This window comes from Thamnophis sirtalis, unplaced genomic scaffold (genome assembly GCF_051295495.1).
Source record: "Thamnophis sirtalis isolate CommonGarterSnake01/CBP01778 unplaced genomic scaffold, rThaSir2_p1.2 scaffold_3, whole genome shotgun sequence".
In the NCBI taxonomy this organism is placed as follows: domain Eukaryota; kingdom Metazoa; phylum Chordata; class Lepidosauria; order Squamata; family Natricidae; genus Thamnophis; species Thamnophis sirtalis.
In genome coordinates, this window is record NW_028261383.1 from 25023704 (window position 1) to 25041600 (window position 17897).

Genomic DNA, 17897 nt, shown 5'->3' on the forward strand with positions numbered 1-17897 from the left:
CCAGACTGGCCACCCCCCCCTCCCCAAAACTGGCTCCCCAGTCGCTGCTGCCATTACCAGCATGTTTTTTAGTAGTTTTTCATGTTCTTCACACATGCGCAAAACAATTTACAGTGAACTGTCCATGAAGCAAACCAGTAGCAACACCGCGAGGCGCACACCCCTGCAAAATATGTGTCTTTTGCACAATGCAAAATGATTTACATGTCACTGTTTTTCCTTCACAGACATCCACACTCATATCTGAAACCAACATATATTTCTGGCACACATCATTTCATCAAAGCAGGACCATTTCTTGCTTTAAAATTGGCCACATTGTTAATATTGCTATGATGCTGCGGAGAGAGCTGGTTTAGTGTAGCAATGAAGGCACCAGGCTAGAAACCAGGAGATTGTGAGTTCTAGTCCCACCTGAGGCGCACAACCAGCTGCATGACTTTGCAACAGTTGGTGCCTGGGGAGGAGGCAGAAAAATTCAGACACCGGGCAACTGACTCCTATTAAGACGGTTGCAGTGTCCTGGGGTGATGTGATCAGCTTTTGCGACCTTTTGAACATGCAAAGTCAATGGGGAAGCCAGATTCACTTAACAACCTTGTGACTAACTCAACTGCAGGGATTCACTGAACAACTATGGCAAGAAAGGTCATAAAATGGGGCAAACCTACTTAATAATTGTAACTGACATATGAAAAATCCAAAAAAGGAAGAGTCTTTTATCCCTCTCTTGTTATTTTCCCTCAATTCTCACCCCAACTATCTCTCTAAAGTGTTTACAATCTGTAGTCCCCTGTAATACTTACACCAGTTTTTCAAACGTAGCAATTTTAAGATGCGACTTCAATGCCCAGAATTCACCAGCCAGCATGGCTGGCTGGGGAATTCTGGGAGTTAAAGTCCTCACATCTTAAATCTTTATTGACACATTTGGGTTCTTTAAAAATAGAAATCTCTGCCTCCCACCCCCACAGCTTTTTTACTTTCACCAAGAGGGAACTAAAAAGCACAGCCTCCCACTGAACCTATTTTCACATCGGCCCAGGAATCATTGATTTGAACCTTGAATCTTGTTTTGGTTACTCCCCTCGGGGAGGTTTCAAAGCAGAAGTGGTATTCAGCCGGTTTGCCCCGGTTTGAGCAAACCGGTAGTGGCGGAGGCAGCGGGAGACCCCACCTAACCCACCCAGACATCATCATGGACGCTCTGCGCATGTGCAGAAGTGCTGCGCATGAGCAACGCAAACACGCACACACGTGCAGTCCTGCTTCCGAACCGGTAGCGAAGATAAGAGGATTTCATGCCCACTTCAAAGTATTTGTAACAGGACTATTAGATTCTGTAACAGCGTTGTTCCTTATGCCATCCATCTGGCAAACTCAGGTTCTTTTTTCCCCTGCCATGTATACATATACATCCAAACTAGACTGTGATGTTTCGCTCTGTCATATGTACATATATGTGCGTAATAGTTATCTTTTGAGAGCTAAATGCACCAAAATGTTATTTTAATATATGCTGATTAGTGTACATGTAAAGTGCCAACAGTCATTCTATTCTATTCTATTCTATTCCATTCCCTTCCAATTCAATCCCATTCTTTTCCATTCCATTCTAACCTTGGAGTAACTGATGCAGCTTGCATAAAAAGAGCAAAAGGAAAAAATAAATCAGGAACGCCCCTATTACAATCGAAAAACAAATATATTTTTATAGGCAAGGCGTGCCACTGTTCAGAGCCACCGATCCTCGGAAAAACCACATCTAAGGCAAAATCAGGGGTAGGAACTTCGGTTTTTGAAGGGTTAAAATTCAGATTAGTTTGCTCGAGAGGCGGGGACTCGGGAAAGTGGGCGGGGCGGAGAGCTTCTTTCTGTCGACCCCGCCGTTCTGTCCTTCGGCAAATTTGCAAGCGAAGCTTTACATTGCAGATTAATTAGAAATACAATTTTTGGGTGGAGGCTGGAGTGGGATTTATTCCACAAGCGCGCCGGGATTTATTCGCCGGGATTTATTCGCGGCCGGAATTCCCATTGCCTTACTCGGGATCTGTAAGTGAAGGAGCGGGGCGAGGCGGGAGCAATGGGAAGCACCAAAAGAAGAGGGGTACACACTCCGCACCTCCTCCAAACGACCCTTTGATTGCGTGCACGACTGCCAATGGACGAAGAGGGGCTGTGAATTGCTTTTCATTGCATAAATCAAGGGTCGGGGGGGGGGGAAGTATTGAAATGGAAGCTAAGCAGATAAGTAAATGCAACTTTTAATTCCAATGCAAATCCGGATAGGATAGGATAGGATAGGATAGGATAGGATAGGATAGGATAGGATAGGATAGGATAGGATGTAGAGCAGAACAGAACAGTTGGACTGGATCCTGCAGGTCATCTACTCCAACCCCTGTTCAAGCAGGAGACCTTGCCTATACCATTCCTGAAAGATGGCAGTCCAGTCTCTTCTTTGAAAGCCTCCAGTGATGAAGCTCCCACAACTTCCGAAGGGAAGCTGTTCCATTGGTTGGTTGTTCTAACTGTCAGAACATGTCTCCTTATTTCTAGATTGAATCTCTTCTTGATCAGTTTCCATCCACTATTCCTTGTTTGGCCTTCAGGTGCCTTGGAAAATAGCTTGACACCCCCTTCCCTCTTCTCTGTGACAGCCTCTCAAGTATTGGACCACTGCTGTCATGTCACCCCTGGTCCTTCTCTTCACTAGACATACCCAATTCCTGCAACTGTTCTTCGTATGTTTTAGCCTCCAGGCTCCTACACATCTTTGCTGCTCTTCTCGACACTCTTTAATATAAGTGCTTTACAATTGCATTGTGTTGCAATTACATTGTGTACGTGTGTAGTTTCCTCCCCCTCTGGGAAGGGAGAATGGATCTATGACAATTCTCCACCGCCAACTTGCCATGGCCAACTTGCCACAGCTGACTCCCTGCAGGACAAAGAGTTGCACTTAATATTGAAGAAATAGTCGGATAGAATTATTAAAGGATGCAAAAGGGGGGGACGGAATGAAATGTGAATGGCAAAAATTAAAATATTTTTTTATTTATTTTAAATAATTAAATAGAATTATTCGTGACCCGTCAAAAGCGCGGTCCACAAAAGCGCGGTCCACGAAAGCGCGTATGTGACGTCATCACAGCGCGACGAAAAAGATCGAAAAATTGAAATAAAAATAAAATTACAGCAAGCCGATTCACATAAAGGTAAGGGTTAGGGTTAGGGTTAGGGTTAGGTTAAGGGTTAGGGTTAGGGTTAGGTTAAGGGTTAGGGTTAGGTTTAGAGCGTTAGCGTTACGTTTAGCGTTAGGTTAAGGGTTAGCGTTACGTTTTTCGTTAGGTTTAGGGTTAGGTTAAGGGTTAGGTTTAGGGTTAGGTTTGGGGGGGTTAGGGTAAGGTTTTCGCTTTATTTTTACATTTTCCGATCTTTTTCGTCGCGCTGTGATGACGTCACATATGCGCTTTCGTCGACCGCACTTTTGTCTACCGCGGTTTTGTGGTGGAACCGAATTATTAAATTGTCCCACAGCAGGTTGGCTGTGTTGAATTGGCTCATAGCAACTTGGCCGTAGCGAGTGATCCCATTCCAAATGAGAATACCGTAGTTCATTTGGGATGAACCACAACCACAGGCCAGCAAGGGAGGTCAGATGTGGGGGGGGAGTTGGTGGGCTCTTAACCCGGGGAGCCCTACTAGCAAGTGACAATCTGAAGCTATTGATAGCATTTATGTTCATTCTGTTGCAACCACAAGTGAAAGCTGATCTTTTGTTAGTAAAGAAAGTGGTTGCCTGAGTGTGTGTTGTGCTCTATTTTACAACCTTTTTGCCATAATTGTTCAACAAAATTACAGGTAGTCCTCGACTTAACCACCACAATTGAGCCCACAATTTCCATTGCTCAGCAAGGCAACCGTTACATGAGTTCTTCACCCACTTTACAATCTTTCCTGACACGCTTAACTGAATCACTGCAGTTGTTAAGTGAGTCACATAGTTGTTAAGTGAATCTGGCTTCCCTGTTGACTTTGCTTGGCAGAAGGTCACAAAAGGGGGATCATGTGAGACACCCCCCCCAGGCATACTGCAACTGTCATAAACACATAGCAGTTGCCAAGCATCTGAATTTTGATCATATGACCACGGGGATGCTGCAAACGGTCGTTAAGTGTGAAAAGTGGTCATAAGTCCCTTTTTTCAGTATTGTAACTATTGCTATTGTAATTTTGAATAGTCACTAAACAAATGGCTGCAAGTCAGACTATCTTGTGCAATTTTTAAGTTTGTTTGTTTGTTTGTTTATTGGATTTATATGCCACCCTTCTCCCAAAGGACTCAAGGCGGCGTACAACATTAAAAAACAAACATATTACAAAAGTTAAAAAGGAAATTAAATAAAGTATCCAAAAACAAACCCAATTAATATTAACAATAAAAATTTAAAAATTAGATTAAAATGAACAATTAAATTAGTCATTTATTTTATTCTGTTGAGGCCAGGCCGGCTTGCTGGAAAAGCCAACTTTTGAGGGCGCGTCGGAAGGACCGGAGGTTGAGGCTCCAGGCCGCTCATTCCAGAGAGAAGCCGCTTCCACAGAGAAGGCTCTCCCCTTGGGGGTCGCTAGCTGACACTGTCTGGCCGACAGTGATCACATGGTTGTTAAACAAATCCCGCTCCCCACCCCATTATCTTTGCTTGTCAGAATCTAGCTGGGAAGGTTGCAAATGACCAGGATGCTGCATCTACCTTGAAAACATGCCAGTGGCTAAACATGCCTGAATTTTGATCATGTGACCAGATTATTGGAAATAATTTTTTTCAGGACCATTATAACTTTGAATGGTCGCTAAATGAATGATTGTAAGTCAAGGACTACCTGTGGAGGGGAAGATTGGGAGTTAAGCATAAAGCATCTTCCAACTAGAGAGGGGTGTAAAAGGAAGGAAAAAATAGCTTTTAAGAAAAAAGTGTGAATCTAACTGGGGGACTTTAAAAATGTGGAATTGTTCCAGGGGAAAAAAATATACGTAGCTCCAGGTTGAACTGTGGAATCCATGGTGCTTTCTGGACTTGGATGTTTTCCTGCAGACATTTTATCACCCAACTAAGTAACATCATCAGTGTTCCATGATGTCTTTGGAGTGCCAGGCTTCATCCTGATGCAGCATATTTCTGCCCTGTTAGCCAGAAACATACAGGCCAAACACTATCTCTTAACCAGGAGCATATTATTCTGTGCGATTTTGAGGACTACACCTCCCATGATCCCTTGCCATTAGCTTTGCTGGATTGAGGATGATAGGAATTGAAACTTAGAACAGCTGTTTGAGTATTCCTGTCCTGCTCATGAATCTTCCTATTTTTTACTTTTTTAAGGAATTGATCTTGAGGGAGATGAGACACATGAGGACGTCGTCGTCCCCCTTGCCTCAAGGAAGCAGAATCCCAATGCTAGATGTTTTCCTCTGCATCTGAAGGAAGAAATGGCAGGTCGGAAGTAAACTAGATTCATCCAGGGAAAAAAGATCATGTCTTTGGAGCGGGAGGTGGAGATTTCAGCCTCAGGGATTCAGAGAGTCATCGTTGACCCGGAGGTGAAGCCAGAAATCAAAATGGAAAAGCAGGACTTGGAGCCTGAGAGACATGCCCACCTGGCTGGGCATACCAAAGTCGAATCAGGAGGGTTGTATCCCTCACTTCAGCACATTAAACAGGAAGACAATGAGAGTTCGGAACCGCAACAGTGGGAAGCACAATGGCGCAACTTTCTCGACACAGCCTCATCTCTTCCTCTGGGCCAGGGGCTCTCCGAGTTGCCGGAGGCGGTGCTGCAGCATAGCCCCAAGGCGTTCCCATCCATTTCGGAAGGAGCAGAGGCCGTGTCTGACTGGGCTAAAGCAGAGAAGGTCCCCAAAGTTACACTGGACAGCAGAGATTTCAGGATCCCAAGTGGAGGAAGCGAGGAGCCAACCGAAAACCCCGAAGCCGGCAATTCTGAATGCCAGCGCCAGCATTTCCGGCAATTCAGTTACAGGGAGGCTGAGGGTCCGTGGGAGACCTACTGCCAACTCCGGAAACTTTGCCACCGGTGGCTGATGCCCGAGAGGCACACCAAGGAGGAGATGCTGGAGCTGGTGATCCTAGAGCAGTTCCTGGCCATCCTGCCCTTGGAGATGCTGAGCTGGATCCGGGAACGGGATTCCAAGAGCTGCTTCCATGCAGTAGCCTTGGCAGAGAGCTTCCTCCTAAGACAGCGTGAGAAGCCAGATCAGCAGGTGAGAGTTACTTTACTTCTGGAGATGCTGGGTGGCTGGGGGACCCCCCCCCCAACTGAAGTTGGATGCTGGGTGAAGGATGGCGTACTGGCAGTCCTCGACTCACAAGTTCATTTAGTAACCGTTCAAAATTGCAACGGCATGGAACCAAGTGACTTCTGAGCATGTTTCACAGTTACGACCTTTGAAGCATCCCCATGATCGTTTGATCAAAAGTCAGATGCTTGGCAACTGGTTCGTACTTACGACGGTTGCTGTGTCCCAAGGTCATGTGAGCCCCTTTTGCATCCTTCCGACAAGCAGAGTCAATGGGGAAGCCAGATTCACTGAACAACTAGAATTTTATCAGCTGCAGTGATTCACTTAACTGTGGTAGGAAAAGTGATAAAATGGGCCAAAACTTTAAGGTTATGATGAGAAATACATTAAAGAGATTTCATAATTGGCTGCCCAAAAAGGTATTTCAAATACTTTATACAGGTAGTCCTTGACTTAGGACCATAACTCAGCCTGAAAATTATGAGGATAAGTGAGAAATTTGTTAAGTGAATTTTGCTCCATTTTACGACCTTTCTGGACACAGTTATTAAGTGAATCAATGCAGTTGTCAAAATTACTAACACAGGCGTTAAGTGAATCTGGTTTCCCAATGACTTTGCTCATCGGAAGTTTGCAAGAGGGGATCACATGACCCCAGGAATCTGCAAAACGCTATAAATATGAGTCAGTTGCCAAGCATCTGAATTTTGATCATGTGGCCCATAGGGATACTGCAAATGTGCAAATGTGAAAAGTGTTCGTCAGTCCCTCTTTTCAGTGCCATTGTAACTTTGAACAGTCATTAAATAAACTGTCATAAGTCAAGGACTACCCGTAGTCACATTTGCAATCAAACTCAAACACAATATTTGTCCTTGCCTTCGCGTCAGAAGGGAGAGGTTTTCTGTACATGGTTTTTAACCCATTGACAGAATTAGTCCACCAACCCATTAGCAATTTTCAGAAGACAGAAGCCATCTTACATTAACCAGTATCTATTATAAGCCACAAGGTGATTCACTTAACAACTGTGGTAGGCAAAGTGATAAAATGGGTTAAAATTTAAGGGACCATCTCATCCCACTGGGATTGGCCTGCCCTACTCATGCCAGCAGAGGAGGAGATGGATGATAGGAACAATGAGAAGACTAATAATAGTAATGCAGCCTTAGTGAATGGTTTGACAGTGTTGTGGGAATTAGTTGTTTAGCAGGGTGATGGCGTTCGGGGGGAAAAACTGTCCTCGTGTCTAATTGTTCTGGTGTGCAGTGCCCTATAGCGTTGTTTTGAGAGTAGGAGTTGAAACAATTTATATCCAGGATGCGAGGGGTCTGTAACTATTTTCATGGCCCTCTTTTTTGACTTGTGCCGTGTACAGGTCCTCAATGGAAGGCAGGTTGGCAGTAATTGGGTATTTCTGCAATTCTGATTATTCTCTGAAGTTGTTGTCTCTCTTGTTGGGTTGCAGAACTAGAGCAGACAGTCTATAGATAGTTATTGGCTCTCCAAACTTGTTTAAGTTAGGGTTTTTCCCCCAATTTTTTTTTTTAATTATGATATAAAATACAAAGAAGAGAAGAAAAAATAGGAAATTAAGGGAAGGGACGGAGGTGGGGAAAAGGGAGTGTGAGATACAAGGGGAAAGAGAAAAAAGAAAAGGGGCATTGATCTCCGACTCTTCTTAGCCCAGTACAAGATGAACACACTCCAACCAAAAGTTTTGGTTTCACTAGCCATTCAAATCTTTCTCATCAACAAAAGCAAAGTCAAAGCTTCATTCCCCCCACCCCCTTCACAACACAAACACAAATTCCAGAAGGGATATCAAAACGAAAACAAATGTACCCCTTCGAATAAAATAGTGAATGTAACCACGCCTGCTTTATCTTCCTTGCTATAGAAATAATGTGGATTTCTGCTTGGACCTAAGCCATCTTTGGGACCTGTCACCATTTTTATTTACAAAATGCATTGTATTCTTTCAAATTCTTTGACCTGACTGGAAAAAAGGGGGATTTTGTGTGTGTGTTTGTGTGTGTGTGTGTTTGTATGTGTGTGTGTTTTTGTTTGTTTGTTACCAGATTAGGTAACTTCATCATCAGGGTTTTCTTGTCTTATTCTTATATAAATGAGTCCTAGCTTATAAATGTCTCGTGTGACAGTTTGGTCAGTTGGTCGTTTGAACGGTTGTTCATTCGGAGCGCGATTTAAATTCTGAGCAGCTGATTGGTTCTCTTGCTGATTGGACGTTCAAATGGTCCGGTTTCTTACATATTCATATGCTGGATCTAGATCAGTATGCTTGTTGATTGATTGATTGATTGATTGATTACATTTATATGCCGCCCTTTTCCCCAAAGGGGACTCAGGGCGGCTCACAATTCAATCAGGGAAGGAGGTACAGACAGGGGGATAAAAAAGACGAGACATAACAATACAAAATTTAAAAACACACAACAACCATACCATTCGAGAAGGGGGGCAAAAACTCTTTAACTCTTTGTTAATTGCTCCTTTGGTAGAAATACCAAGCTTCAATAAATTTGTGTGTGTGGTGGGTGCTAGCAATGATTTTCCCCCCTTCTCAATCAAACTGGTGTTGTTTATGATCGGTGTGATTTGAGATCAGGGATTTTTGATGGTGCCGTTTTAACTGCTAGTTCATGTTCATGAACCTTTGTAATCAATTGCCTTCCTGTTTGTCCCACAAAAGAATTGCTTACAATCGTTGCAACTGATTTTGTATATACCGTGTTGCTGTTGTCTTCCGTCTGTATTTTGTCTTTGAGTTTCGATTGAGTTTTTTTCTGAGTGTAAATGTGGGTTTGTGAGCTATCCTTTATCCCTAGGGGTTGCCGTATTCTGGAAGCCATTTAGGATATTCCTTTGATGTGTGAGACATTAGAATAGAATAGAATAGAATAGAATAGAATAGAATAGAATAGAATAGAATAGAATAGAATAGAATAGAATAGAATAGAGAGAATTCTTTATTGGCCAAGTGTGATTGGACACACAAGGAATTTGTCTTTGGTGCTATATTGATAATACTTAATATAATAAAACATAATATGTAATATAATACATAATTTAATTTGATAATACGATCCTTGTCATCCAAACCCCGACAAAATACACAGCCAACCACCACACAAAAACAAGTCTTGCCATACATCAAAGGAACATCCAAAACGGCTGCCAGAATACCGCAAATGTTTCAGCAACATCAATTTTGGGCTCAATTGTAGTCGTAACCTGAGGACTACCTGTACTTCTTACCATTAGACAATTCTTCCTACTGTCCAACAGAAAACTAGAGGTAGTCCTCAATTTACAACCATTCATTCAATGACTGAAGTTACTACAGTAATGGGGAAAAAATGACATGGCTATTTTTTGCACTACTGCACATGATCAAAATTCAAACCCGTGGCAATGGGTTGATACAAGGGTGGATAAAAATTGATGTTTTTTAAAAAAATTAAAAATCAGATTTTTTAAATTTTAAATTGGATTTTTTTTATTTAAATCTCATTTTTTTATTTTTATCAAATTTATTTTAATAAAATGCTTGTGAAGTAAAAATCTAAAGATAGTTTTCAATTTAAAATACATTCATAATTTAGTTGATTCAGCATGTAATGGAGCTTAGTTATGTAGCATGAGAATCTATATTCTGCAATATTTACATTTTTGATAAACTCATTCAATGAATCCAAGCTCTGCAAGCTGAGATAACATGCACTGCATTGATGCATTCACACAATTTCACAGCAGACATGATAGTTGCTCTTAAAAAATTATGATTTAAATCAATCCTTTTTACTAGTGGTTTAAATTGTGATTTAAATTGTGATTTAAATTGATTTGATTTAAATCAAATCCACCCTGGTTGATACAGTATTTCTGATGGCTGCAGTGTCCCAGGATCATGTGATCACATTTTGCGACCTTCTGACAAACACTTCACTTAACAACTGCGTTCTAACTTAACGGCAGTGATTCATTTAACTGGCAAGAAAGGTTGTAAAATGGGGCAAAACTTAATGAACCACTGCCTTGGTTAAGAAGAAATTGTGATCGTAAGTTGAGAACTACAGATAGTCCTTGACTTATGACCATAATACTGTAGACATACAAAATTTCTGGTGTTACGTGACACATTTGTTAAGTGAATTTTGCCCCATTTTACAACCTTTCTTGCCTCTGTTGTTAAGTGAATCACTGTCGTTGATAAGTTAGCAATCCGGTTGTTAAGTGAATCTGACTTCCCCCTTGACTTTGCTTGTTGGAAGGTTGTAAAAGGGGATCATATGACCTCGGGACACAGCAGTCGTCATAAGTATGAATCGGTTGCCAAGCATCTGATTTTTGATCACATGATCATGGTGATGCTTTGGTCATAACTCTGAAAATTGGTCAGGAATCACTTTTTTTTTCAGTGCCATTGTAATTTTGAATGGTCACTGTTTAAAGTCAAGGACTACCTGGACTTATACCTCCCTGCCAACATGAGCCATGGGGGCACAGTGGCTAAAATGCAGAATTGCAGGCTAATTCTGCCAGTTGCCAGCAGTTTGATTCCCTCAATCCTAACCGGCTCAAGGTTGACTCAGCCTTCCATCCGTCCGAGATCGTTAAAATGAGGACCCAGCTTGTCGGGGGGCAATAGGCTGACTTTGTAAACTTCTCAGAAAAGGCTATAAAGCCTCATGAAGCGATATATAAGTCTACATGCTATTACTATTCACTTACGTGTGAAATGTGGCAAGAAAAGTCGTAAAATGGAGCAAAAATCGCTTAAGAGTCTTGCTTAGCAACAGAATGTTGGGACTCAGTTGTGTCATAAGTTGAGATCTACTTGTACTAGATTACAGGCTCTCTTTCTTAGAAACAGGAGAATTGTTGCTCCTTTCTGCCTTCAGAAGGTCCTGAGTTCAAATCCCTAACAAAATCGAAATATATGTCTAAGTGCTCTTACTATTGCAATTGTTATTTCAGTTTATTGGATCTCCTCCTGCCTTCTTAGAAAATAACGATGGGTTGGGTTGGGGGGGTGGGGGAAACATGCCCACCTGCCCCCAAAGAGACAAAAGTGGTGTAGGAAGTGTCTATCTCAAAAAGATGGCCATTTCCTCTACTCCTGTTACAGATTAAAATTCCTCTTTTGTTCCAGATGACAGGGATAAAGCAAGAGGGGGCAGTGAATTTCCCCGAAGGAAAAGAAACTTCTTTGAATGTTACCCTCAGGCAGCTGAGCAGGGAGGTCAAGCAAGAGGAGGATGGGACGACCTGCATGATAGGTAAGGGTTCCCTTCTTGGCGAACTACAACTCCCAGCTGTCTTTGCTCTCAGCCATGTAACCTTTATGCCCTCCATTTTGTTCATTGCAGAATTTCACCACTAGGGGGTGACCTTTGCAGCATCAGCCTTCATACTGTAACTGGAGAATTCAAATTATGCAACTTGATTTGTGGAAGCAGGGTGATATACATATATAAAGGATAGCAGGAAAGGTAAAGGCTTCCCACAAGCAGAGTCAATGGGGAAGCCAGCGAGAAGTTGGTGGCTGTGATCACATGAGATCCTTAAGAATCTGCACAGTCCTCATTTAACGACTGCAACCAGGACTGACAAAACTGTCATTGCTAAGACAGGTGGTGATGTGACATCATGCTTTACAATCGTGTTGTTCAGGGACGTGCAGTCAGGGGAGGCAGAGCCTCACCACTGTCATCATGAAAAGAAAAAAAAATGTAAAAGGAAAAAGGCAAGAACTGAGGTCAGGCTGAGCTAGTTGCTGCCAGAATCACCATGGATGACTCTGCTTAGTGCTTAACTGTTTAAAAAAGCCTCTAAAAAGTGCCCTCTACAGGAGGAGGCAGGAGAACGAGGTGCCTCATCTAGTCTGACTTTATGATCACTTGAGCAGAGCTAAGCAAGGGTTAAAAGCCGAAAAATTCCTGATGTAGATGAGGTACGTCGTTCTCCTGCCTCCTGTAGAGGGCATTTTTTAGAGGCTTTTTAGAGGCTCTGGCAGCAACTAGCTCAGCCTGACCTTTTTCCTTTTACATTTTTTTTTCTTTTCATGATGGCAGGCAAGAGCAGAGTTGAAATCTTCTCTGAAACAGCTGGAAAAGATACATGTGTGGGTCAGAGGGAGGGGGAGAAATTCAAAAAGTTTGATTGCATGCAGAGCCACGTTGCCTTTTCAAACACACACACACACGCACGCACGCACACACACAGCTGGCTAAAAGTATATAAGCCCAACTTCACTGATTACAAGTTTGAAAAGGCAACGTGGCTCCACCTGCAATCAAAGGCTCGGATCGGAAGGCAGCAGGAGAATGGGGGGTGGGGGTTATGGCAGAGGAGCTGCTTTCAAGCCATTGGAAAATATATCTAATCCAACTTCTGTGTTTGTGTTTGTTTGAGAGTGAGTGAGTGAGAGAGGGATCCAACTTCTCTGTGTGCGTGTGTCTGTTTGAGAGAGGGGGGAGGGAGGGAGGAAGGAGGGGGAGGGAGAAGAAAAAGAATGAAGGAAAACTTTTTCACAAAGGAGAAAAACAAATGCTGTCGCTTTAAATTGGAACTGAGCATGCCTGGCTGTGGAATTCTGGGAGTTGAAGTCCACATGTCTAAAAAAAATTGAAAGCCCTGTATCAGTGCCTCACCAGCCATAAACCTCACCGCACGTCACTGTTGTTTAGCAGTGGCAATTCCGGTCCCCTTTGCCCTCATAACATGAGGACTACGAATGCAAAGAATCTTCAGCCTTCAGAATGTTGCTCAACCTCTCTCAGCTGCCCTAGCCAACTTGGCTGAGAGTGAAGACCTCTGGGAATTGTAGTTCAGCAGCATGTAAAAGGCCTCTAATTCCCTGTGAATGTACAGATAGCCCTCGACTTATAAGCATTCATTTAATGGCCAATCAAAGTTACAATGGCGCTGGAAAAAGTGACTTATGACCATTTTTCACACTTACGACTGTTATAGCATCCCCATGGTCCCGTGATCCTAATTTGGAAATTTGGCAACTGGCTTGTATTGATGACAATTGCAATGTTCCAGGGTCATGTGATCACCTTTTGTGACCTTCTGAAAAGTAATGTGATCACTGCAGTGATTCACTTAACAACTGTGGCCAAAAAGGCCATAGAAGAGGGCAAAACTCTCTTAACTGTCTTGCCTAGCGATGGAAAATTGGGGCTCAATTGTAGTCGTAAGTTGAGGACTACCAGTAATGGGAAGAAGGACTAACCTTGAGGGACAGAAGGAGGAGCCACGACCAAAACAATGGTCAGACAAAAGAAGACTGAGTCTCGGCCAGAACCAGATGGATACATTAAAATGGACAAAACGTATATTTCGTTATGTGTATATCTTAATGTAATAAAAAGTTGCAGCAGGAGGTGCTGCTAATTTGAGACATTCCACACTCCACCTTTCCATATCTCACCCTACTTGGCAGTTGGGTGACCATTGGCAGGAGAGGTAATCCTCAACTTAATGACCGTAATAGACTCTGCTCATTAATGTCATAGGTCACAATAGTTGTAAAGTGATTACATCAAACTGGACTCATTTTATGACCTCTTTTCCAGTGGTCGTTAAGTGAGCTCACTCTTCACTCTAAGGCATTTTTGTCAAAAACCGGAAGTAAACAAAAGTTGCTGAGTGCCCAAAATATGGTCACATGACTGCAGGGGGCAAGGGAGGAGCCATTGAATATTTCGGAACTGGGTCATAATTAACATGTGGGGTGTCCATTGGAACTTCAAACAGTCACTAAGCGATTGGTCGTAAGTTGAGGACTATCTGTATTTTCACTGGCCTGCTGCTGAGGTTCCCATTTTTTCTTCCCCAGCCCAAAAAATGGGTTTTTCTGCAAAACTTCCAATCCTTATTCCTCGGCATGTTTGAGCAGCCCAAGGAATTGCTTGCCCTGCCTGAACCCTAAAGAGAGAGGTACTAATCGGCGGGGGTATTCTTGTATTTGGCAGATGACAAAGGGCAAAGAGACCACCAGGAGATGATGGCAGGGAGAGAAAACATTCAGGACTTAAAAGAACCTGTCTCGAATCCGAACAAGCCAACCGAAGAACAGCCAGAAGAGCCGGAGACCGATCCTGTTGCAATGAAGAGGAGAGATCTCTACACAACCATCCTCAGGCAACCGATTCCCAAAGGGAAGCAACCGAGTGACAAATTATTCCATAGCCTCAACAAGCATCTCCAGGCCCACACCGGCAAGGAGCTCTTTGAATGCTCCGATTGTGGGAAGGCCTTTTTTTCCAGGGCCGGCTTCATCGTGCACATCCGAGTCCACGGCCAGAAAAAACCCTACGAATGCTCGGAGTGTGGCAAACATTTTCGCCGCAGCTCGCACCTCAACAACCACAGCAAAATCCACGCTGGGGTGAAACCCTTCCAGTGCTCGGATTGTGGGAAGACCTTCAGCCGTAGTTCCAGCTTGGTCTCCCATCAGCACATGCACACGGGGGAGAAGCCCTACCATTGTGCCTCCTGCAGCAAGGAGTTCTGCGACAAATACAGCCTGATGCGTCACGAACGCCTCCACACTGGCGACAAACCCTACAAGTGCACGGAGTGCGGCAAGAGTTTCAACCAAAGCCACCATCTCATCACTCACAAGAGGAGCCACACGGGTGAAAAGCCCTACGTGTGCTTGCTGTGCAGCAAAAGCTTCTGCGATCGGTCCACGTACATCCGGCACCAGAAGAACCACATGGGTGAGAAAATGTTCAAGTGCTCCGAGTGTGGGGAAAGCTTCAGCCGGAACAAACACCTTCTCCGGCACCAGAGAATCCATACCACCGGGGAGCTGTACACCTGTTCTGATTGCGGCGAGAACTTTTCCCGTCGGTCGGGCTTGAAAATGCACCAGAAAATCCACACGGGGGAGAAACCCTACGAATGCGGGGACTGCGGGAAGAAATTTAACCGAAGCACCAACCTGATCAGCCATCAGAGGGTCCACACGGGAGAAAGACCGTACGGTTGCCCCGACTGCGAGAAGAGATTTAGTCGGAGATCGCATCTCGTTAGTCACCAGAGAATCCATGGGCAGAAGAAGGAAATGCCCCAAGGGCTCTTGCATCCCCCTGCAGGGGTTTACATGCCCACGCTGTTCATCACAACCCTGTGAGGTAGGTCTGTTGGCTTGAGAGGCAGACCAAGCCAAAGTCATTCAGAACTCTATGGGGTTCCACAGTATTTTGCCACTGTTGAATGAAAAAAGCGACATTGTAGTGTCATTTGATGTTGAAAGATGTTGAGACTCTCTCGAGAGAGAGTGTAGGGAAGAGCAACAAAAATAATTTGGGGAAAGGAGCCTAAAACATATCAAGAACCATTGCAGGAAAGCCAAATCCTGTGTGCCTTGAGTGAAAAGCCTGGGCTGATTCGTTTGATGATCCATTAATATGGTTTCTTCACTGTCCACTGCGGAGCTGGCAGCAGTCAGACAGCAAGGAGGTTGGGGGAGGAACATGGGCCAGTCCTGGAGTCTGGGGAAGGCTAAGATGGCTCTGCATCAGAGGCAGAGAGGGGGCCAGGGCCATCTAGGAGTTATGTGCTGCGTCCAGAACCTGTCGGAAGTGGCTAAATACCACCTCAGCAAGTTGTGCTGTAGACTGAATCAGGAGCCATAAAGGCCATTACAGATAGTCACATTTACTGACATCTATTGGACCTGAGGACTCCGTGGCTAAGCAGCAGGGTTATAATGCATGTCACATCACTGTGTCAGACCTGGAAGCCATCTTTTGCACTGGGCCTTCAAGGCCTGCCACATTTTCTACTGGGAAGGGGGGATTATATGGAGTATGGGTGATATATAATCGGAACCCTGACAGACTGCTAATTTGGTGATTTACCGAGATGTATTTTGCCACATGAGCCACTGTATAAATTATAAACAATATAAATTGATATTGCACACTTCAGAAGTGACCTTCTCTCTGAAGTGCCATTCTTCTACCAATTCTCTCTTTTTCTCCCCTTCTTGTTTTTCAGACCAATGGTTTAATTCCGAAGGAAGACCTTTATCAATTCACCTCTTTGGTAGGAACAGAGGGCCGATCTTACAGCAGAATGTCAGAAAGAGGAATATGGAGGAAATGGGCTGTAAAACACATTTTACTTTAGGTTGAGGAATGAATTCTCCACCCCCTCCACCAAAATCTAGTCTTGGTCGTCAATCCCACACTTCCAACCTTTTTTTTGCTAAGAATTGTATAATCAGTTGGGTGAACTGTTGTTATGTTTCTGTTTGTGACTGTTGTTTTTTTTTTTTTTTTTTCATATGGAGGAAATTGTACGACGTTCAGCAATACAGGACTTGAGATCATCCATCAATTTGATTTGGGTTTTTGTGTCTTCCTGAAATTAAAACATCTCACGCTCGCTATCCCTCCCTTTTTCCCTCCATGGGTTGGAAATCACGTTTGTTGAGAATTATTAGGTAAGCTCCCCACTGGGAGAGTGAGTATGTTCAGCGAAGCGTTGTGAGAGTTGTGTTGGAGAACATACAAACCAGCATAAAGAGACACTACAGTTTGAATAGGCTTTTACTTTCGTGGAAATAGAGGTATCAGAGTCCATCAAACAGTCCAAGTCATACACGGATAATTCAGTCAGTCATCAATGTCTTTCAGTTAAGGGGTTATCCAAATAACAGCATCCAGTAACATATAATCAGTCCAGTAATCAAGGTTTCCTAACAGTTGCAAAACTTACAATAGCTCACGGCACTCAGATCAGATCAGCCCAGAGAGAGAACTAACAGACATTCTGGCTCTCTTTTATGGCTGATTGAGGAAAAACAGCAACCAGTCACATTTTACAGTATGGTTTAAAGAAACAGTTACAACATTGTTACATGATTTATATATTGCCAACCCAACCATTAGATTATATTCCTAACAAGAATGATAGAGCAGCCCCTTAACCCCATGGCAAAAATACACACTTTCCTATCCACAGACAGGCAGAGTTCCAAGTAACACCCCCAACAAAATAGGACTCCGAGACTTGAGTTTCCTCAAAGTTCCATTTTATTAGAGATGTCATATTGGCACATCTGGGAAAACCCGAATCTGAAAGTTTCCAGGTTTTCCCCACTCAAATGAATGTTCAAGTCCCTGCCCAGCACCCACATGTCCATTACCTGATCCAATCAGGCACCATCCAAAACTGGAGATGCCTCCCAGTCACCTCATCACAGCTGCTGGGCAAGGTGTCCATGACTCTCTGAGAAAAGAATGTTATTTTGACTATATATCTCCCATACTCCATATAATCCCCCCTCCCATTTTCCCACAGTAGAAAATGTGGCAGGCCTGAAGGCCCAAATGTAAAAGATGGTTTCCAGGTCTGACACAAAGTGCAACCAAGAGTTGTGTCCTGATTCTCCTCTTCCTTAAAGCCAGGGCAAAATTCTGTCCCTTGATTCTTTAACAATTTAGGATAAGGAATAAAGGGATTTTTATTTATTTGGAAAATTTATATTGCCGCCTATTCACGCATGGCAACTCAATACCAGGGA

The 17897-nt window shown here is 43.4% G+C and overlaps 1 protein-coding gene across 1 annotated transcript; it reads left to right on the top strand.

The window, feature by feature from the left end:
- The first annotated feature begins 4863 nt into the window (after positions 1-4863).
- LOC106551100 (uncharacterized) lies at positions 4864-16954 on the top strand. Its single transcript, XM_087711632.1, has 4 exons — positions 4864-6286; positions 11502-11628; positions 14332-15498; positions 16367-16954. Exons 1-3 carry the CDS (start codon positions 5540-5542, stop codon positions 15495-15497), a joined length of 2040 nt encoding a protein of 679 aa, XP_087567758.1. The 5' UTR covers positions 4864-5539; the 3' UTR covers position 15498; positions 16367-16954.
- The last annotated feature ends 943 nt before the right edge of the window (positions 16955-17897 follow it).